At 38.9% G+C, this 22512-nt stretch overlaps 1 protein-coding gene across 1 annotated transcript in view; it reads left to right on the top strand.

Moving 5' to 3' along the window:
• COL3A1 (collagen type III alpha 1 chain) overlaps window positions 1-20952 on the top strand; it is a 53833-nt gene extending 32881 nt beyond the window's left edge. The window contains exons 16-51 of the mRNA XM_068408314.1: window positions 170-268; window positions 393-437; window positions 556-654; window positions 1397-1450; window positions 1583-1690; window positions 2916-2969; window positions 3098-3196; window positions 4352-4405; window positions 4763-4861; window positions 5012-5065; window positions 5195-5248; window positions 5801-5854; window positions 6211-6264; window positions 6476-6520; window positions 6612-6710; window positions 6810-6917; window positions 7484-7537; window positions 8532-8585; window positions 8691-8744; window positions 9345-9398; window positions 9737-9844; window positions 10018-10071; window positions 10564-10617; window positions 12005-12166; window positions 12293-12400; window positions 13207-13314; window positions 13726-13779; window positions 13964-14071; window positions 14708-14761; window positions 14871-14978; window positions 16219-16272; window positions 16495-16602; window positions 17266-17545; window positions 18088-18275; window positions 18463-18705; window positions 19765-20952. Coding sequence (XP_068264415.1) covers window positions 170-268; window positions 393-437; window positions 556-654; window positions 1397-1450; window positions 1583-1690; window positions 2916-2969; window positions 3098-3196; window positions 4352-4405; window positions 4763-4861; window positions 5012-5065; window positions 5195-5248; window positions 5801-5854; window positions 6211-6264; window positions 6476-6520; window positions 6612-6710; window positions 6810-6917; window positions 7484-7537; window positions 8532-8585; window positions 8691-8744; window positions 9345-9398; window positions 9737-9844; window positions 10018-10071; window positions 10564-10617; window positions 12005-12166; window positions 12293-12400; window positions 13207-13314; window positions 13726-13779; window positions 13964-14071; window positions 14708-14761; window positions 14871-14978; window positions 16219-16272; window positions 16495-16602; window positions 17266-17545; window positions 18088-18275; window positions 18463-18705; window positions 19765-19911 — 3333 coding nt within the window. The 3' untranslated portion in view covers window positions 19912-20952. The remainder of the gene's footprint in view (window positions 1-169; window positions 269-392; window positions 438-555; window positions 655-1396; window positions 1451-1582; window positions 1691-2915; window positions 2970-3097; window positions 3197-4351; window positions 4406-4762; window positions 4862-5011; window positions 5066-5194; window positions 5249-5800; window positions 5855-6210; window positions 6265-6475; window positions 6521-6611; window positions 6711-6809; window positions 6918-7483; window positions 7538-8531; window positions 8586-8690; window positions 8745-9344; window positions 9399-9736; window positions 9845-10017; window positions 10072-10563; window positions 10618-12004; window positions 12167-12292; window positions 12401-13206; window positions 13315-13725; window positions 13780-13963; window positions 14072-14707; window positions 14762-14870; window positions 14979-16218; window positions 16273-16494; window positions 16603-17265; window positions 17546-18087; window positions 18276-18462; window positions 18706-19764) is intronic.
• The last annotated feature ends 1560 nt before the right edge of the window (window positions 20953-22512 follow it).

Raw genomic sequence — 22512 nt, forward strand, 5'->3', positions numbered from 1 at the left:
GGGTCGCCATGCTGATTTGGCTCTTGCACTCAGGTGATGATGGTGGTAACCTTCTTCCCGAATCACACAAAGATGCCACAGCAGAGGAAGAAGCCATAAAGCTAATACTTATTACCCTGGAGATGAGACTTAAATGCATTCATTTTCCCCTTTTACTGTTTTTCCATAGGGTGAAAGTGGTCCTCCTGGTCCTGCTGGTGCTAGTGGTAGTCCTGGAGAGAGAGGGGAACCTGGTCCTCAGGGTAATGCTGGGCCACCCGGGCCTCAGGTACATAAATACCCCATGGGAACTGGCTAGCGGTGTGCCACCCGCTCTTCACAAAGCCCTAGGAGTCCTTTGATTTAAGGATGCTAGGTTAGTAGCATCAATTATTTACACATTTATTTTTCAGGGCCCTCCTGGAAGAGCTGGAAGCCCTGGCAACAAGGGTGAAATGGTGGGTACTTTTCACATCAGTCTTTTGTTGTACTGTGTTGGTGAGAGTTGCAGTTTGGACTGGGCAGTCCAACTATGCTGTGCTCTGTTCATCTTGGTCTCCTTTTGACTCTCTACAGGGACCTTCTGGTATTCCTGGTGCTCCTGGTCTGCCAGGAGGCCGTGGTCTTCCTGGTCCTCCAGGTACAAGTGGAAGCCCTGGAGCAAAAGGCACTCCAGTGAGTTACTAATTATTTCACTGGCTGTACAAATAAGGTGGAAGTAGTTCTGATACCATTAAAAAACACGTTGCATTTGTCCTGTTCACTTGAGATGGTCTAATAAATTATTTTTTAATAACAATAGGCAATTATTTTATAAATATATATTTCTCTTTCACACATTACTTTATATATTGCTATATATAAAAATTATACTTAAATATGATAATATTTATTTGCTTTCCTAAATTATCTATCAAATCAGAAACACACAACAGAAAAATAGCTTGTCTAAAATGGCTACATTAGACAAAATCTGTTATTTTAAAATCCTGATTTCACCTGTTCAAATTCCCATGTAGACTGAGTCTACAGTTCACTACACCTAGTGAGTTGTACCTTCTCTTATATTGTCCTTTACCCCAGTATGCTTTTTCCTGATGATAGCCTTATATCACACATAGTTCTTCTCAAAGAAACACTCAAGGACTTCAAGTCACAATGATGTCTGAAATAGCTCAAAAACAGAAATAAAATTTTACTCAGTGGTGTTTAAGATTGTATCACTTCTTTCCTTTACTGGATTTTTAAGGAGCCCCATGCATTCCACATCCAACTAGGTTCAACTAGTGTCTGCTAATTTGTTTGCAGAATGTAAAATAATAAAAAAATGAATCAATAATTTGAAAGATATCATGTCTATTTCTAAAATAATACCCTGTTGCAATCCATAAGTTTAATGGGATTTTCTCCTGTTTAGGGAGAACCTGGTAAGAATGGTGCAAAGGGAGATCCAGGCCCAAAAGGCGAGCGTGTAAGTGATTTTAAAATGCGTTCAGAGACTTCCCAGGAAGTCTGAACGCTGAATCATTCCCCATACAAAAGCCGGGGTTTTCTTTTGGAGACTTCTAACTCCACCGGTGGGCTTCATTGTTGTTGTTGTCAGGGTGAAAATGGCACCCCAGGTGCTCCTGGACCTCCTGGTGAGGAAGGCAAAAGAGGTGCAAATGGTGAACCTGGCCAGAATGGTGTACCTGGTACACCTGGAGAAAGGGTAAGCTGCTGTAGATGACCATGCACACAAGGTACATTCTGAGTTAATACAGAGACAGCAAAATTTGGTGTTCAAAGTACTTTGAGGAGCAATTTGGCTCCATATCTGTTCTCGGCAAATTCCAGATGTGAAACTGGGTTATGAAACTAGGGAGAGTTCTTATCTAGTTCCTCATCTGAATTGCAGTGTTTGGATCTGTCTCAGTCTGAAATAATTTAATTACTTTCTTTTTTTGATATTGAAGAAGCAGTGATCTTATATACCTGGAAGATGTATTGAAAGATTTGTGCTGAAAAGCAACCATAAACTGTGACAACTACACAGAGGAGAAAAAAAAATATATACAAATTTCAAAATTACTTCTCAGTTAACAAAAATGAACAATCACAAAATTTCAGCTCTGGAAAGTGAAATTAACACAAATCCTTCTACATTCAGGATATGTATGTCAACATCTTTATTGTCAATAGATCTTAACTGTCAATAATGTCAGTAGCAACAGTAGCAACAATATTGTCAGGATGTCTTCTATGTTATATCTTTAATGCCAGCAGGGTTTTTGGCTAGTAGATTTGATAACTTTCCAAAGAGCATTCTCACGAAGGAATTCTTTAATTGATTTATTCAACAAAATAAATCGCAACACCCTTACAAATTTTAGATTTCTGTTCCCATCTGAACTAAAGGAAATTGTGCTGATCTATTTATAACTCCTAATTTAATAATTGATTGCAGTATTTGCTGAAGCTATGAGGAAACCAAAGATGCACAGTGAACAAATTAATCATATTAAATATATAAATGGGGCTGCAAATTAAATTTTATAATTCAAGTTTCTTGTAAGCAATGAAGATAGTAGTAAGTGTAAATATTAAAACAATACAATAGAGGTCTTCTGAATATTGAATTAGAAGAAAATAATTGTCCAAGACTGAATGTGTTGTTTTATTTTTGATATGAATTTAGAAAACTTATGAATAAAGTAACTAACGCAGGGCCAGTTAAAAATAATGGAGGACGGGCTATGATTTCAACAGGAGGGTTATATCCAAAGAGAAGATATTTCTGTAGACTTTCTTGCTACAGTGAAATGTCATTTCCATCTATTTCTTTCATTAATTTTTGTAATAATATGTCTAATGGTAAATAGTTTAGAAAAAAACCCCACTTGCCATTAACTAAGTCATGTTGCCTATGATCCATGTTTTGTTCTTTTACTTGGCAGGGCTCCCCCGGTTTCCGTGGCTTACCCGGTAGCAATGGGCTTCCAGGTGAAAAGGTATAAGTCTTCCTCTAAAAAGAAAAAAACCCCAAACTTCTGGAGAATCCATGTGAATTTGCATGGATAATTTCAAATTCAATACGATGCTGATTTCCTTGCTGTGAATTTCAACATCTCTTTTTTAGGGTCCTGCAGGTGAACGTGGTAGCCCAGGTCCTCCTGGCCCCAGTGGACCTGCAGGAGAGCGTGGACAAGATGGAGGCCCAGGTCTTCCCGGAATGAGAGTAAGACAGGACGTCTCCAAGAAAATGAAACAAACTCTAATAGAGATGCCTCATCTGAGCTGATACAATAGAGGATTCCAATTAGAAAAAATTTCTATTAACTCCTTTAAGTAGCGTACTTAGTGCACTAGATAACCATGCAGAGACACGGGGCATTCGGAGAACATCTGTCACAAGTGAATGAGGAAGCTCAGATGAAGATGAACACGCTCCCAGTTCTCAGAGTGTGCCATGCACTCTCATCAGATATGGCTTTAATGTGAATTAACATTGGATGATTTTCTGTATTGTCTATTTATGTTTTAGCAAATTTTATAATTTATTATAAAATGCATTATGTTTATAATATTTAATAGGTATTTGGGTTACTGTATTTAAATATATTTATATTTAAATTATTATTTAAGTAGGCTTAAATTTAACATTTAAATAATTAAATTATACATTGATTTAAATATTTCAATATACTTAAGTATTTAACTTATATTTATTGCTTATTTGCAATTACAGTAAAGCTGTTGGTCAGATTTTCATAGTACCTATCAAGAAGATTTGCAGAGATAACCTATTGTGTAATATGTACAGAATGTAACAACATTCTGTGAGCTACACTAAGAATTAGCAACTGCTGACACCAAATACATTGAAATTCAAAAGTCAGCCTGACTGCAGGCTTCTGCGAGCTAAACAAGATTTTATGAGAAATGAAAATGAATTATTTAAAATATAACAAAAATAATATTTTAAAATATAAAACAAATAAATTAACTAAAATATGTTATAAATTGTGTTGCTTTTAAGTAGAGGTACATAGTCAAAATTGTTTCATTGCTTGATTTTTACCATCTGAAATTACTTTTCTTCCCAAATAATGTAAGAATGGAATTTTTGTGCACGTTGATTGATGTCTAATACCTTGATTATACACGATGACTCTCAGAGAAAGTGATAAACTCCTAACAAAAGAATTTGTTAGTTTTCTCCAATGTTTCCCCTTAATGGGATGGGGGGGAAATGGGAGGAGTTTCAATCTTTATTAAAGAGGTTAAAATCAAGCAAGTAGTTTAAATTTATTTTTTTTTATATTTATTTATTGTAACTTAATAGTACACATTTTAAACTGAAGAATAACTTTTTTTTTTTCTTCAATTGCAGGGTTTGCCCGGAATTCCAGGAAGCGCTGGAAGCGATGGGAAACCTGGCCCTCCAGTATGTAAATTGAGCAAATATTTTGTTCTAGTCCTCCTACTGACCTTACCCTCATCCCACAGTATCTACATGACACCTTGTTATCACAGTCAGATTAATGGTCTCGTTTGTTTTAATTACCAGAGCACTTTATATGCTTCCTCATTGTAATAACATTCTGTAAATCTTGTCATGTAATACTATGTAAAATACAGAGTATTTTAGTTGAAGCTTAGTTGAAATGCAAAACACATAATAAGTTTTGAATGACAATGTCCTAGCCTGATCTCACCCTCACTCACTGTTTAATGAGTCATGGATATTCATTTATTTCACGCAACAAATACCATGTCTTCGTTTCTTTTTTGCTTATTCCAGGGTAGTCAGGGTGAATCTGGCCGCTCTGGTCCACCTGGTCCCCCAGGCCCACGTGGTCAACCAGGTGTAATGGGTTTCCCTGGTCCTAAGGGCAATGAGGTGAGTGGGATTTCTCCACTTCTCCTATGCTTATGCTTGATCAGTGAACTGTTAAGTTGCTCCATAGTGGGGCTATCTGGTGCTGTAGCTTTAAGTTATTGTATGCTAATTAGAACAGGTATTCTAAATGTGATCTTTCTCTTTTGTAAGGGCGCACCAGGTAAAAATGGAGAACGAGGCCCTGGTGGACCACCTGGAACGCCTGTAAGATTCATTAACATTTTGTTCAATGAAATAATTTAATAATGACATAATATTAATTAATAATAATTTTGTTACTCTTGTAATAATTATATCAACCCATAACCATAGCCTAATTTTGTCTTTGTATAGGGTCCTGCTGGGAAGAATGGTGATGTTGGCCTCCCAGGTCCTCCTGGACCTACTGTAAGTGTGTTTGATAGTCCTGTAAGAGGCAATTATCAGTTATTGCCAAGGTGGTCTGGCATCTACAGAGAGAGACTGTGCATTTAGGGGAAGGAAAATATTTTTAGTTATACAAAGAAATCTCCTTTTATGAAGACAACTAAAAGAGCTCTTCTTTGCCATTATTTTAATAAATTAATACTCAAAACTTTAGTTTGAGTTTTGTTAGAAGGAACCTGAGTCAGGTATACCTGGTATAAGTTCAAATGAAAAGTCAGTTTAGAGCTCTTGGGGATCTACCACCTTTTTCAAATTGAAGCATATTATTGCTCCCTTTAACATCTGTCAGAGCTAGCATTTCAGACTAGTATCGAGTACAAACGTGTCTGCTGAATTACTTCTAATGGTCGGAGTGAAAAGAGCAAATATCAGAACACTAAGGTATATTAGTCTTTGGGCTTGTGCAATGTCATCGTCAGATCACGATAAGGAGGCATAGATAGTAGAGGTGGTGTGGGGGTGTTTATGTGATGAAATGTTCTCAATTTTTCTTTCTCTTCTGTTTGATTCTAGGGTGCTTCTGGGGATAGAGGAGAACCAGGACCAGCAGGTCCACCTGGCCTCCAGGTGCTGTGTGTTTATTACTTATTGGTTTCTGATTCTTTTTAACAGACTAACACACACACACACACACACACAATGAGGCATCTAAACATTTTCATTAGGGTGCATGTCATCATAGGTTGCAGTAAGACAGATCAACCACTTGACAAAAGTTATTGCTTAGTATTTCATAATTGCAAACCAGATGGCTAGCTCAGTACGTAGTCACATAAAATCTCTAGCTATCAAATTAGCACCTCCTACTTTGTAAAGGATTAGAATGAGTTGGGGACACATCTTCATGTCAAAAAAATTTGTTAGATAGGAAAATGCATAATTTATATATGTAACAGAGATGATAATACTTTTCCTTCATATAGGGATTGCCTGGTGGACCAGGACCAGCTGGAGAGAATGGAAAGCCTGGAGAACCAGTAAGTAGTAGTTCCTTTTTTTTAAAACAACAATAAAATTATGAAAAGCTCTTCCTAGATTAGGTTTCCAAATTCAGATAGCTATCAGCACTCTGCAGAGCAAAGAAGTCTGCTTTAAGGGATAATAGGTGCGAGACACGGGGTGCCAACCACAATGCAGATTTACTAAGTAAAGTGGGTGGATAACTTGCATTTGTTTTCTCATAAACAGGGGCCAAAAGGTGATGTTGGAGGACCCGGATTTCCAGGCCCTAAGGTAAATCATACACCAATGGTTCTATAATTACAATAAGGAATTAAGGAACTATGATCATGACAACAAAGAATAACACATTTCTTTGCCACAGGGTGAAAATGGTGTCCCAGGTGAACGTGGTGCCCAGGGACCTCCAGGACCTCCTGGAGCAAGAGGTGGGCCAGGTCCTGCTGGCTCAGAAGGTGCCAAGGTACCCACAGACTTGCTTGCTTCCTGCTATTGTGTGCATCATTCAGGTTCGTATTATTTTTTTTTTAATCTTTTCTAATTATTTTTTGTTACTCTTTAGGGTCCTCCTGGACCCCCTGGTGCCGCTGGAGGCACAGGGCTGCCTGGCTTACAGGGAATGCCAGGGGAAAGAGGAGCTTCTGGAAGTCCTGGACCAAAAGGGGATAAGGTAACACACCCATACACACCCCCACACGTGCTCTGCCAATTTTATGCTAACTCAGTGTTAGCTTCCCCTGAGACAGTGTTTGCTCCTGTCAAACATGACTTTTGGCCCAATTTCAGAGGTACTGACTGTGTAGCAGTGTTGTTGATTTAGCAGCGTGATGTGGGTCCTATATGTTAAAAAAATATAGGATTTTTCACCTGATTTAAAATATGTTAGATATTTTGCTGTGTTAGATCTCTTAGGGGAGGACTACGTCAAAACAGTTCTAATGAAGCTAATAAACAATTAGAATAGTTCATGCCATGGGCAAACAGTTTGGCATAGACTCCATTTTGAATCAATTAGGGTTTTTTTTCCATCAAAGTATTTGGTATCTGATGCTGAATACTGGGAGAATGCCATCCCCAATTTTAGATTTGTATGATCACAATAAGGGAATCTGGTTATTGAGATACCCTCAATATGAGATCTTCTCCTCAGTAATGTTTTAATTCTTCTCCCCCACCCCCTTATGCTCGTCTTATGCTTGCTTTTTGCTTACGCTTTTTACATCTTACGCGTGCTAGGGAGAACCTGGTGGCAAAGGTGCTGATGGCCTTCCTGGTGCAAGAGGAGAGAGAGTGAGTAGTCTTTAAACATCTAACAGTTTATCAATTAGCTTCACATAGTCTACACTTAGAACATGAGTAAGCTTACAGCAAATAAATACTGTCTAGGAGAGGTAAAGTAGTAATCCCATTGTATTTCATCCCGGCAGTGCAAATCTGGTTTCATAAACTAAATTAGACTTAGTAGTTTTTGTGATTACAGCAGCTTGGGTAGATATAATAGAACCTTTTTGCAAGCAGATTACAATTAATTGGGACAATGTTTTGGAGGGAAAGCACCAGTACGCAAGTAGAGAAAATGTTACTAGCTTCCTAAACCTAGCTGACTAATGAGGAAAATGCTGGTTATAATGAAGCACAAAAAGACATCATGATAGTAAGCATTCTCATACAAAATAATTCTACAGGTTACTATACATGATATATTTAAACATCTATATAGCATATACACATAAAATAAATACTTGAAATATATACATATATCTAATGAGTACATGCAAGCATATATACATCAAAATAGTGAAGGACGACAAATACAAAAATGCAGCTTGTATGAGTTGGAGGAAATATAAAAAATGTATTTCAAACCATCAGGTACGCATTACATTCTCAAGAAAGAAAAAAGTCAGGAAGCTAGTCAAGAGATGTTGAACATATACTGAAGAAATATGGACCGGTTATCTATATGAGAAGTTAGGGCAATGGATAGCTTTTATTGTCTACCATTGAAAGAGTCCTATTAAATTCAAGTGATTTTGCATTAGGTTTAGATGGTGGAAAAAAAAAAAAAAAGAGGATAAATCAATCGGAGGTCTCTCACATCACAAAATGGTGTGATCTCAGAGTGTCACTCCAAAATGTAGTGTGCAACAACACACTGGCATTGTAGACTTACTTCCATTTAAATATCTTAGCTACCTGTTTACACTGACACATAAATGCTATTGATCAAAATAGAGGAATTGTCATATTTTGATACAAAATATATTGTTTTCTAATTTTTTAGGGTAATGTAGGTCCCATCGGTCCTCCTGGTCCTGCTGGCCCACCTGGAGATAAGGTAAAGCACCCTCCATAATGATGCTTGATACTGTAAACGGTCACACCGGTGGCTGTCTGATGGGAAGAAGAAAAAACACCTAGTCATCATTCTTGTTCCTTACAGGGAGAGACTGGTCCAGCAGGTGCCCCAGGTCCAGTGGGTTCCCGTGGTGGTCCTGTAAGTGATAGTACTTTTCTTCCAGTATAACTTTACCATGGCTCCTCTAGCCTAGTATAGACATCAGTGTTGCACCTACCCTACGAGGAACACATGTTATTAGAGTTCAAAATAAACTAAGCATATTCGGCTCCTGTTGACTCTTGGGATTTACGGGTGCTAAGGACTTCGGAAAATCAGTGCTTTTAACACTGTAAAGGGGTTGGAGGGTTGCGGTGACAGGTCAGGGCAAGAGTGTGAGCAATAGTTGTCTCCATCTTGTCTTACAATTAAGTAAACTTTAAAAAATACTCTTATATTTTAGATTGACAAAACAGCACATTTGGATCTCAGTTGGATCTGGGGAACACCATGGATTGTGCTCAGGGTTTATACAGGTGTAACTGAGATCAGTTTGTCACACTTTAGATAATTATCAGATAATTCCTGAACAGTTGTTTTTAGAGCCTCAGGAGCAACAGTTGTTTTGGGTTTGTTTTTTCTCCTCCAAAGGCTGATAAGACAAAGAAATTCCGTGGCATTTATGGGAGTGTTCTCTAACTAGTAAAGCAAAGCCTATCTTTCTAACATCTTCCATTGCTGACATGTTGTTTTCTACAGGGTGAACGCGGAGAACAAGGTCTTCCCGGACCTGCTGGCTTCCCTGGAGCTCCAGTAAGTATAAATACTTAAAAGCAATTGAATGCAATTATCAATTTTTAGTTTCTCTAAGTTCATCCACATCTCAGAAAGGCTTGCTGTAACCCCCTTAATATACATACCTGCTACATACATTTGATTCATTTGCTACTCTTTCTGTACTCAGTCACACTTGGAGCAACATTTCTTTATCCTTCCCTTCCTGTACTGGTAGACCAATAGAGTTCAACTGCATTCACATTTAATTTAATATTTAAATTCCCTTCAGAAGACTATCTGGATAGGATTTCTCATCACAGCGATATCATCTGCATTTTTTGAGTCATAATATAACAATATAATTTTTTCTACAGGGCCAAAATGGGGAACCTGGTGGGAAAGGAGAAAGAGGCCCACCTGGTCTAAGAGGAGAGGCTGGACCCCCTGGAGCTGCAGGTCCACAAGGTGGTCCTGGTGCACCAGTAAGTTTTTGCTGTTCCTTATTACTACAAACAGAGGTTTCTTCAGTTCTCCCTCAGCCTCAAGGTGGCTGGGCCCAAGAGTGAACATTTGAACTGCCTGAAATTTAATGACACTTCCTATAATTTTCATCTATTTATCGAATACTTTGCTTTATCTATTTCCTTCCATGTAGGGTCCACCTGGTCCCCAAGGAATAAAAGGAGAACGTGGATCTCCTGGAGGCCCTGTGAGTATCTCTTTGACTTAGTCACTGATAAATTACTCTGTTACAATAAACATGATGTAAATGAAAAACAAGACACTCAGTGACTTTAATATCTGCAGTTCAAGAATAATTAAAGTGTTCCAGAAGGAGTAATTAAAGTTGAGGTGTTTAGTGATCTGGATTACATTGATTTTAATATAAGTAAGGTGCCAAAATAGCTTTTGGCACAATGACCCAAAGCTATAAAATGGCTTATCTCAACAGTTACTAGATTTACATGGCATCTTTGCCAAGTTTCTCAGAGCCCACTAGTTCACCTTTGAGGAACATATGGGACCTTCCCTTGGGGAGAAAAAAAAAAAAAGAACTTCATGTTCGGTTTCAGGACATTTAATTCAGGTTTTAAGCAAAACAGCTAAAAATAATTCAAAGTCAGCTGCTGTATAAATATCAATTTGTTCATGTTTTTCAAATCTTCAGAAAATGAAAACTAAAAGTATTGATCTCTTATAGGGTGCTGCTGGTTTCCCTGGTGCTCGTGGTCTACCTGGTCCCCCTGGTAACAATGTAAGTTGTCTTATCCCCCTTTTTCTTTTATTCTTACCTTGTGGGTGTATTTGGACATATATTAATACATTAAACTATATTAAGCTTTATATTGACATGAATATAACATAAGCAAAAGCATCCTGAATATGATATTTGGACTAAGGGAAAAACTTCTGCAAAAGAGAGTTTACTCTCCTCTTATTTCATATGGAATAGCAATTAATTCACTTACCATCTTGATACTCCTTCTTCTATTATGGTTTGCTTTCCAAAGCCTGTCAGAGTTAGTGCAGTCCTTCTCCTGGATCAGGTCCTTGAGTATTTCTGTTGGTGGCAGACATCTTGTCTTCTCTCTTGCTCCTTTCTGATGCAAGAAATATTCAATTCAGGATCTTGAATTGGTATGCATTTTCAAAACTATATTTTGTAGATCACTGTTGAGAATTTTTTTTAGTTGCCTGTAGACTGGAATGGCATAAGATTTAATTATTTTGGGACAGAGGAGTTTGGAAAGATTCTTGTGGCAAATTTTCTCTCTTATGATATGGCCTACATCTGAAGTTTAATCTACCAGTCTGCAGTGTCCTATTATAAAAATGTATGATGATGCATCAGCTAATTCCAACATTCTAGACAATATCTGTGTGTGAAAAAAAGCTGTTTCATAATATCCTTGCATGTTCATCATGCACCTACTTTTGACTTGCATAGTAAAAATTAGATTCTGATTTTTGATTCTTTAAAAACTAAGGAAATACAAAGAATACAATGGATTTACCCATTTTAAATTCAAAATTATGAGTTATCCTTTGTTGTATGGTAACTGAGATATAAAGTAAGAAAACATATTTCAATAAACAGGTGTTTATTTTCTCTCTTATAGTTAGACAAATGCAAATTAGAATGTTGCTGAATAAAAAGAAAAAGTAGGCTTTTATTTAAGGTACTAGTAAAGTCAATGGAATTTTTTCCATTGATTGGCTAAGCTAAGAGTTTTAATGAAAGACATTTCATTCTGCATGTGTCTAAGACACCACCTTAAACGTATCTGGCATGAGTGATTCAAGAAATCAGTGGGGTCTGCAACTATTTCAAACGGCTGTGGCAGAGCCCCAGGTAGGGAACATGTATCCTATGTTGGATGCATTACAAACACTGGGCATCCAAACTGTGCAGGTGTTGTATTATGCAAACCATATGTCCGGACAGTAGGGCGAAAAAAAAATCAGGTTTGAAAGTGGTAGGCGAAAGGATTATCTTTATAAAACCAGATTAGATCTGGGTGCATAGAGGTTGGACCCTAAATTCACCTTCAGACAATGAATAAAGTCTGGTTGGCTTTCAGTAAACACATGCTACTGTTACAGATAACACAGCTCACTCTTCTCTTTAAAACTCCTTCTAGGGTAGTCCAGGTCCCCCTGGTAACGCAGGGCCTGCAGGCAAGGATGGGCCTCCCGGACCCCCTGGTAGTTCTGGTTCTCCTGGCAGTCCAGGACCTTCTGGAACAAGAGGTGAGCCCGGCTCACCAGGCGAAAAAGGGCCACCAGGCGCACGAGGAGAAAGGGTAAGTACCCATCCAGCCAGGGACAGTTATACTCATTGACAGAGATTACGTTTGCCAAGAGTAAGAAGCCATCTATTGAACATTGAAGAATTTCAGTATTGACTGATCTGACCTTTTCCTAAACAGGGGGCACCAGGGGAACCAGGTCCTCAAGGCATCGTTGGCGGCCGGGGTAACACAGGTTTGCCAGGTCTGCGTGGCCCAAGCGGTCCACCCGGTATGGCGGGTGCCAAGGTGAGAGCACATTCACTGCAGCAATAGCCTCAAAGCTAACGCGACGACTGTAATCCGGCTGCTGAAAATAGCTTTGTGTTACAAAAAGTAATGAATGTGTTGCATTTTTAGTCTAGAGACTACAGAATTTACAGTTATTTTTGTTTACATGCATAAGATCAGGCTTTAAACTGTCTGGTAACAAGCAGTTGTAGGATGTGAGGTTGTCTTTAATCCCTATTACCAAGAGTCCTGGATCAGATTGTCTAGAAGCGTATAACCAGCTTCACCCACTTAAGGAGGGCAATGGGCTATAAGCTCTCCTTGACGCAAGAACTGAGTCAATAGTTTCACCTACCACAAGTTGTTTTATCTTTGCTTAATTCTCAGTATGTTTCTTGTTTAAATATTATGATCCAAACAGGAAAATACTTTCGCCTCCCTGCAGAAAATGTGGCGTGAGGCCCAGTTTGTGTTTTATCGCTAATATTGTGATAGACCAGCATTTTTTTGTGAACTGCTTTGGCTATTGTTTTGGGGTACATGAGAAGAGACATACCTCTTTATTATTTCTGAGTTGACAAAACAATAAGGAACGTCCCTTGGGTTTAATGGCCTTGCATGAATATTACTAGCAATGAAAAGAAACCAGTTTGGCCAAGTTTTTATCTTCCTTATTTTGAGCATTCACAGTCACCAAAGTCACACTGACCCTTCACTTTATTAGGTCTCCTTCATAATCGCTGCATATTTAATTAAAGATGTATAATATGATGGTATTTTATAAGTATGTTATCTGCAATGAAATCCTTTCCCTTTTTGTTCAGGGTGAAGATGGTAAACCAGGCACCAATGGTATCCCAGGAGAACGTGGTTCTCCTGGTCCACAAGGTCCTATTGGACAAAGAGGCTTACCTGGAGAGCCTGGCAGAGATGTGAGTGGATGTGTTAGACCCTCCTGCTAGCTTGTGAGTTACAAACAGGAGACTCGGGGACTAAATATGCTTTAAGGTTCACAAAGCCTCCCTCAAGTGCCTGATGCACAGGGGCCTGGGCAGATTACATCCTCATGTAAGGTGGTGTAGCCTGCTGTCTCTGCTGTACCTTTTACTACCTGTGGACCATGTCTCTGTCTCACTGAGAACTGAAAAAGAGACTGCGCTGCCTGTATGCCTATAAAATAATGCAGGCCTAATAGATCATTTATGGGCCCCTCCACCTCCAGGAACTCTTCCTTCTTGAAAATTTTCTCTTTCTTTGATGAGCATTACTTAAGCTTACTGGAAAACAAGCTGTCTGTTCATCATCCACCTTATGAACAAACTGTACCACTCTTTTTTCCCCAGGGTAACCCTGGTTCAGATGGCGCACCTGGACGTGATGGGTCCCCAGGAGGCAAAGTAAGAAGTCACCAATATCTTTAGATTGCCAAATAAATGTTATGTAGAGATGACAATATACATAGCTAGTTCTGTGCTATGTAACTTGTTCCTTGAAGCTCTTATGCTCCACTGAATATACCCTTTACATTGTAGTTCTGTAAAACATTAAATTTCTTATCCTGTCAACTGTGACTATCTGCAGGGTGATCGTGGTGAAAATGGCTCTCCTGGCCCTCCAGGACCTCCTGGTCACCCTGGACCTGCAGGTACTAGTGGTGCACCTGGAAAAGCTGGTGAAAGAGGATTTCAGGTAAGACCAAAGCAAATAGCTTACTGCTTATTTACATACCTTTCCTATGCAAAGTCCATTTCCTGCTGTAGTAAAGTAGAAGTTTGGAAGAGTTATACATTTGTTATTGTCATAGTTTTTTGGCATTGAGGACCTCTTTTATAAGAATATCAAGGGGAAAGACATCACAAGTTTATGTTCCCAATAACTGTATATAAATTAAGCTCAAAATCCACGTACTCCTTAGGGTGCCAAAAAGCACATCATTCCACCAGGCCCTATCTTAATTTCCATCCCATCTGGTGCTCATGCAACACAAGCAATGTTTTTTTATTTAAACTAAGGGAGTAACTTTGGAAGTCTTCAAGTTATTTCTGAGAAGTGCTGACACCAGCACAGCTTGAGCACTGAGCACCTCACTAAATGAAGAAGGGGTCTAGCGCACGTGGTATGTGTCAGTGCCTACAGGCAGCTGAGTAAGACTAACACGGGTGAAAAAGGAACTGACCAAAATTCTTGCTGATTATATAATGTGTGTGGAGCTTCCCCTTGTTTCCAAACAGTTGCTGGCTTTGAACATACTGCTTATCTGGAAATATAAAGGCAGCCTAGTCAACTCCAAGTGACCCATGCCATCTTATTCTTATTGTGTCACAGGGTCCACCTGGTCCTGCTGGCTCTACTGGTCCTGCTGGTGCTCGAGGTCCTGCTGTAAGTCATATTTAAAGTATTTGTGTATCATACGTTCACTATTTCCAGTTATTTGGGCATTTTTCTGATTTCTGTATATATTCCTTTTATTGCAAATCTGCTCTTAAAGGGTCCTCAAGGTCCTCGTGGTGATAAAGGTGAAACTGGTGAAAGAGGCAGCGCTGGCATAAAGGGTCACAGAGGATTTCCTGGTACCCCTGGTCTCCCTGGTCCTCCTGTGAGTATTTTGCGTTGGTTTGGGAATTACAGCCGTTCTTAGTTCCTGTGGTTTGGGTCCCAGGTAACTAGTTAGCCTTCACTAATTTACTGAGGCAAGAAAAAAAAGTATAAAGAATCTGTGTGATTTGATTGTCAAATGTGTAAAAAATTCCAGATTCCCTGAATCAACCTGAAATAAGCATTAATGAAGAACTGGGAGAAGCTGCTAGGAGCTAAAGCTTGGTTTGCTAAAACCCCTTTCAGCTACATGTCTGCCTTTGCCTGGAACAAGCACTTTTCCCATTCATTTATACAGGCTATTCCTGATTAAATTGTAAAAGATAGAAATAGGGGTTGAAATATTTGTCTATTAGAAATCTATGCCAGACAGACATCTAAATCCATGAAAAAGCTACTCAGAGTCCAAATACCTCTCTTCGGTCACGCGTCTTTTGCAGTAATTGATATTAGGGAAAAATGGGCACAAATTCGTAACCTTTGTTAAACTACTTAATTGTAAACACGCATTACTGTTTTGAACAGTTCTTAATGGCTGAAAGAATTAAAGGCTAGTAGACAGGCGTGCCCTAGGTACTTATGACAAGTACAAACTTTAAGAGGGATTTATACTGAAAAGAACTATTAATAGCACTCATGACAAGTAAGAATCAAGGAACCAAAACTCACCTAGTTAATCTACTGATGATGGCAAAAAGATGGAAGTGTTAATTATAAACGCCACCAATACCAATCTATTTAACAACACAATATAACCTGTTGTCTTACTTATAACATGAGTAAAAAAAGTCTGGTAATGTCTCATTTACACCTATGACAGTGAGGTGATTAATCCTTTTTAAACATATGGCTTAGTTCTTTGTGGTGCATACATAGAGCAAATTTTTAGATGCATTTGAAAATGCTAGTGTTTGTCAAATTATTTAAATAACTTTACTGATAATATGATTTTATGGTAATATGCAGCATTTTGAGCATATAGCTGTGTATTCTTATGAATACAAGATTTCATCCAAAGCTCATTGATGTCAGTTGGCTTTCTTGCAGTTTGGATGATAGTGTATCACTCATATTTTTTCATATAGAGAACATTTGATAATTTTTTCTGGTTAAAGAATGGCAACCATTCTTCCTCATATCTGACGCAGGCTTTTTATAAGGATATGTTTCATATAATCTTAAAGATGTTTCAATGTCTCTATTTAAGATACGTGACTTACTTACTTTTATTTTCTTCATAGGGTCCACTGGGTCCACAAGGTGCAATTGGAAGTCCAGGAGCTTCAGGTGCAAGGGTAAGAAAAACTCCTTACTTAATGTAACTGGAAGGAAGATTCAAACTGTTTAAACAAATTATATATATATATTTAGATTGGCCATCTTAACACGCAACAGCTGAAGACAGACACCCGATAGATCGTACAGAAATGTTTGAAATCTCTCACAAAGTATTTCTGAATTTGAGGTTATCTGGTAAACTATTTTGTCCATATTATTTGTGTTCATCATTGTTTTAGGGTCCCCCAGGACCAGCTGGGCCACCTGGAAAAGATGGTACAAGTGGCTATCCAGGTCCCGTCGGTCCTCCTGGCCCCCGCGGTAACAGAGGTGAAAGTGGCCCCGCAGTAAGTAAATTGTGCACATACAAAGAAAGAAATCTTCAGGGATTATTCATGAAACATAGGGTGCTCTCCCATTTAAATATCTCCCTCAGAAAATTCTGTGGTTTATGGACAGAGTTTGTGGTAGGAGATATCCAGCTATCAAGAAAATCAAAAAAAAATACAGATCATTTGTAGTTCAGTGTAACTATTGATGCAGTGGGCGTTGTGTTAGCCTCAGACAATCATCAACTTTTCTGTGTACAACAGGAAGGCAGGATCTCCACTTCAGAGCACAGACCGCATTGTGTCTTGGAAGCTGTGACATGGGTTTCCTAGACTCCTCTAAAGAGCCTAGCGCTGCAAAGAGCACTGGCATAGTCACTTCTAAAGCCAAGAAATGGTTGTTCTCTGGATTTTGGTGGAAATGGTTCCTTCTCCTTCTCAAAGCTCAGATAGAAGGAGGACAGTCACAGCTTGGCAAAATTAGGAAAAGAGAATTCCAATTTTAGGAAAATAAAGGCCTGGAAAGTCTAACATGTTTTTACAGAGCAAGTGCCAATATTTAATGAATAAGTAAATTAAATGTTTATGTGAGAATTCTTATGTTTTTAAAATTAGGGTCCACACAGACTTTTAGTTTTAACCTGTGATCTCTACTCACAACTATGTTCACTACCTTTTTAGGGTCCACCAGGCCAGCCTGGTCTTCCTGGTCCTTCTGGCCCTCCTGGTCCATGTTGTGGTGGTGTAGCTGGCCTGGGTGCTGGTGAAAAAGGTCCAGCAGGCTATGGGTATGAATATCGAGATGAGCCAAAAGAAAATGACGTCAGTCTGGGTGACATCATATCTTCAATGAAATCAATTAACAACCAGATTGAAAATATCATTAGTCCTGATGGGTCACGGAAGAATCCAGCTCGTAACTGCAGAGATCTGAAATTCTGCCATCCTGAGCTCAAGAGTGGTACGTTAGGTTTTTATTTTCACCAATGGTAGCAGAACTTGATTTTTTTTTTTTTATGACTGCTATTGTCTTTGAGTATTTAAATGCAAAGTTCTGCTATAAAAATTTGATTTTTTTAAAAACCAAATATGATAATGATGATAAATGTAATAATGATTTTGAACTTCAATTTACTATACATTTACACACTATATACACTGACTTCAACTCCACTCCTTACATGCTTATAACTTTGTTTAACATTTGTTTTTCCATAAATAATTTTGCTGGAAATTTCCATTGCCATAAACAATTTTATCGAAAAAACCCCACGACAAGTATAAGCTCTATATTTATTTCAAATGTCAGTCATATTACTGTATTCATATGAACTCAGTATGTTTTTATATCATCTTATTTTCTGTGGCATCTCTTCTGTCAAAATTAATCCACTTCCTAGTTTGGCTCAGGAATCTAGCATAGAAATAAGCTTCACCATCCTGCAGTCAGATTCTTCTCAGAATATATTAAGCCCCTTAGCCTTTTTTTTTTTTTACCTCTAGGAGAGTACTGGATTGATCCTAACCAAGGCTGCAAGATGGATGCTATTAAAGTATACTGCAATATGGAAACTGGTGAGACATGCCTCAGTGCTAACCCCAGCACTGTGCCACGGAAAAACTGGTGGAGCAGCCAAAGCAGTGGAAAGAAACACGTTTGGTTTGGAGAATCTATGAATGGAGGCTTCCAGGTAAGAAATGACCACAGTTAACAGCCCAAAAGGTAGCACACATGTTGTACTCATGTACATCACAATGTACTAATAAATAATCCTGAAATTAAACTAAGCTAAACATTCAGTGTGTGAAATAATAACTATATGGACTGTCCCTAGACATGATTAAACCAAAACTGTTGCTTATGTGTATACTCTGCAGTTCAGCTATGGAGATCCTGAGCTTCCAGAGGATGTCTCAGAAGTTCAGCTGGCCTTCCTCCGCATCCTCTCGAGCCGTGCCTCCCAGAACATCACCTACTACTGCAAGAACAGCATTGCCTACATGGATCAAGCCAGTGGAAATGTGAAAAAAGCTCTGAAACTGATGAGCTCCGTGGAAAGTGAGATCAAGGCTGAGGGAAACAGCAAATTCACATATGCTGTTCTGGAAGATGGCTGTACTGTAAGTAAACAAGACTTTAGTATGGTAGTATAAATAATTCCCTCTAGAAGACTAGACCCGTAATAAAGGGAGAGAGAGCTTTGCATGACCTGAGTAAGGAAAGGACACAGTTACACCTAATTGGGGAAACTCAGATTCTGTACACCAGAAGTGTCACTCCTGTAGCAAGTGAGGTACACTCCCATTTAAATCTGTACTTTACAGGTATCTCCTTCCTTTAGAGTCAAAGTTGGTGAAGCCACAGTAACCAAGTTTTGATCCATCCCCTGTCAACTCTAAAACTAAGAGTAGTAGGAATCGTCTTAGTCATACAAAAAAATCAAGGCTAGCTGATTCAAGCCATGGGCTATGATTATGGGAAGGGGCAAACACAGTCATTTCGCAGATGCACCATTGCTTCACTGTGCCTTGCCCACTGCAGCAGGAAGTACTGGAGAGGAGCAGGAACATCAATGAGCACGCTGGTCTATGAGTATCTGCAGCCTTTTCAGTACAAATACAAAACACCGTAACACTATCCACAGTTTCTCCCTCCTGCTGTTTGAGGTCCCAGAAGCACAACAGACACTGACATATATAGCAAATCTGCTGTTTAAGGATGCATGAACACATCTACTTTGCAGCCACTTTGTGGTCATTTCTTTAACATGAACACGAAGAGTTACCTCATTACCACTGTCACTTTTTCCTGAAGCCAAAACCACTTTCCAAACAGAGTAGCCATTTGTACTGTCTCTCAGCATGCAGAGCTCACCAGTCCTGAGCCAGGGCACTAGCCCTGCTCCAGACTATTGTCCATCAGGGATCCCATCCTTTCTGAGCTGCAAGGTCTACAACCCCACAAGACCTTGCATAAAAGGTCCAGAAATGAAGAACATCTGTCTATGCATTCATTTCAACAGAGACTGCAACCAGTTTTCATGGTGTTGAGAGGGACACATTAATGTGAAGAGAGAAAGTATGAAATCCAGTGAACTGTAGGATAACTTTCACATAGCCCAACACTGATTTCTCTAACATGGTTTTGTTGTTTTTTTTCTTTTCTTTTTAACTTCACAGAAACACACTGGTGAATGGGGTAAAACAGTCTTTGAATACAGAACGCGCAAGACAATGAGGTTGCCTGTGATTGATATTGCACCCATAGATATTGGTGGTCCTGATCAGGAATTTGGCGCGGACGTTGGCCCAGTCTGCTTCTTATAAATCAAAGATCCTGCTCTTTCTGAAACCCCAGCAAAGAGATTCACACTCCAACTGTGCTCCTTTGTTTTAGCCTTGTCAACTCGTACAGGTGACCATCTGTATCCCAGTTATTTATTAACAAAATTTCTGGGGGAAAAAAATCAATTTGATATCAAGGGTTATTTTTTTTGCTATTACACAAAGTACAGTAAAAATGCTTTTTTGCTCTGTTTTTTTTTTTTTTTTACCAAATTCCATCTTCAAAACATGTCTCCGTGGTGCTATAATAAGTACAACTTCAACACTTAATAAAACAACACTGTGTTCTATTAGTTGAATGTTAGCCAATTTACAAAGCACTGATTGCTCCCAGTACCAAAGTTTACCCTCCTTTCTAAGATGCAGTCCATAAAGCTAGAAAGACCTCCCTGTTTCAACTACCTCAACACGGACAGAAACCGGGATGTGTCTGAAGAGTCAAACCAAAACTCAATCAAACAAATCAATCAAAACAATTGGATCCATTGGTCAATTCAGTGGAATCATTTGGTATGAAATTGTCTATTTCTGTACTGATTAGCTGTGAGAAAGTACAGTCTATTTAAGAGTTGTTTAATACCTTAACGTCAGTAGTCACCATAATTTTATTGTTGGATTGTATTCTGTTATCAAAGGTGCTTCTCTACTTTCCTGTCATTGCTGGTCAAGACCACTAAAATTAGGGAAGTGTAAAAGACTAATATGATGGTGCTAATGTATTTTTCACTCCTAACTCTGCAAGTCAGGGTTATTGACTTGCTTAAAAAAAAAAAAGGTAAAGGATTTAAAGCAATTGTAACTGTCTCCTGTCAAAGATTGTCATTGGCATGTCATAGCTGAGAACTTTCTCCCTTCACTCTGTAAAAGTCAATAAAGATGCAAAATTGTGAACAACTTCTGTCACGTTAACACATTTATAGTGTTGAAGGTTAACCATCTTTGTAAGCTTTTATATGGTTGTTGGTCTATTCCTTACAGAGACACATAATAAAATATCTTAATAAAACTTGTTGTTTCATAAAACTGACTTTTTTTTTTTATTTTAGTATTTGTATCTCTTTCTTCAAAAAAATTAGTAAGGCAGGATACTACTCTGGTACCACTGCAATTGGTTTTTCTAAGATAATTTGTTTGAAGGAAAACTTGGTAATTCTAAGGGATGCAGTTTATTGCATCACACTATGAAATTCTTTCTTACTTTTTCCACTCCTCTGCCTCCAGTGGCTCATTTTTTCAAGCATGGTGAGCTTCTCTGACTATCAGCATGGATTCAGCTCTGACAACAAGATCCAAAACAGCACCCATGCTCCTAGACAGATCAGTTTGGAGGAAATAAGAGCTTAATCCTTCCTCCCCCCCAAAAAACCCTGCCTCAGTCTAAATAAATAGGCAGTCATAGGCTACTATCCTTTCAGATGGCAGCTTTAATAAATGGCCTAGGGGTCTCCTGCAGCGCAGGCCAGAGGCACTAGCAGTTTGATGAAGCCAATAATCTAAGCAGCTTGATATTTTTTTACGGCCATTGGAGCTGCACAACTAAGTCATCCCCAGATCTTAGCAAAAATTCAAGCAGATGCGATTACCTGAGCTTCAGGCCAGAAGAAGGAAATCAGCCGCCCACCAGAATCCAGGCTGTGAAGCCTCTCCCAGAGGTAGATGCTGATAGAGGCGACTCGGTCTTTCTCACGAAGGAAGATACAGAGCCTGCCCCCACATCATTACTGCACTGCCACACGTTGCTCCACAGCCCAGGGTCGTTAAGGACCCTCTACAACAAGGTCAGACAACAAAAGTTAGGGAAAAAAAAAGTAAAAATTCTTAAAGGTTCTCATTGATGATTATGGATCATGCACCCTCTGAGAATACTTTCTGGATTGGACCAAGCTGGAAAGCTGGGCAGAGAAATGTCTTTTTAAGAACCCTCACCAGATTTGGGTCTGAGCCAAGACACGGCCCTGCTCTGGCATCACAGAATGTGGACATGCCCATGCAGAAGAATAGTGAGGGTCTGGGGAGACCGTAACAGCACAAATGCAGTACCAAGGCAGGCATGACTGTAATTAATGCAACATAAAAGAACAGTGCCAACAACTCATAAAAAAATTACTGACTTTCGCAGGAAACCTCCTCATTTTATGGTGAAAATAGCTACTGTTGGAAGACGAGAATTACATGTACGTAATACTATTACTCTGACATAAATTACATGGTAGGAATTCTTTTGATTGGAGTTGAAATTTTATGACAGCAACTGGTAAGAATGCTGGCTGGTGGGAAAAAAAAAAATGCATTGCAGAAACCTGTTCTTAATCCTCACCGCAAAAAAAAATAGCCTCTGTAATCTCCAGTGCTACTGTGGCTGTGTGAATGGCTGGTAGCAATTAGCCAACCTTGAAACTGAAGGTTTGGGGCCTTTTTTTTTTTTTTCCCCTAAAGACAACATAACAGTCATCAAGTCACAGAATCACAGAATCAACCAGGTTGGAAGAGACCTCTGGGATCATCGAGTCCAACCGTTGCCCTGACACCACCATGTCAACTAGACCAGGGCACTAAGTGCCATGTCCAGTCTTTTCTTAAACA

Source organism: Nyctibius grandis, chromosome 9 (genome assembly GCF_013368605.1).
Source record: "Nyctibius grandis isolate bNycGra1 chromosome 9, bNycGra1.pri, whole genome shotgun sequence".
NCBI lineage: Eukaryota > Metazoa > Chordata > Aves > Nyctibiiformes > Nyctibiidae > Nyctibius > Nyctibius grandis.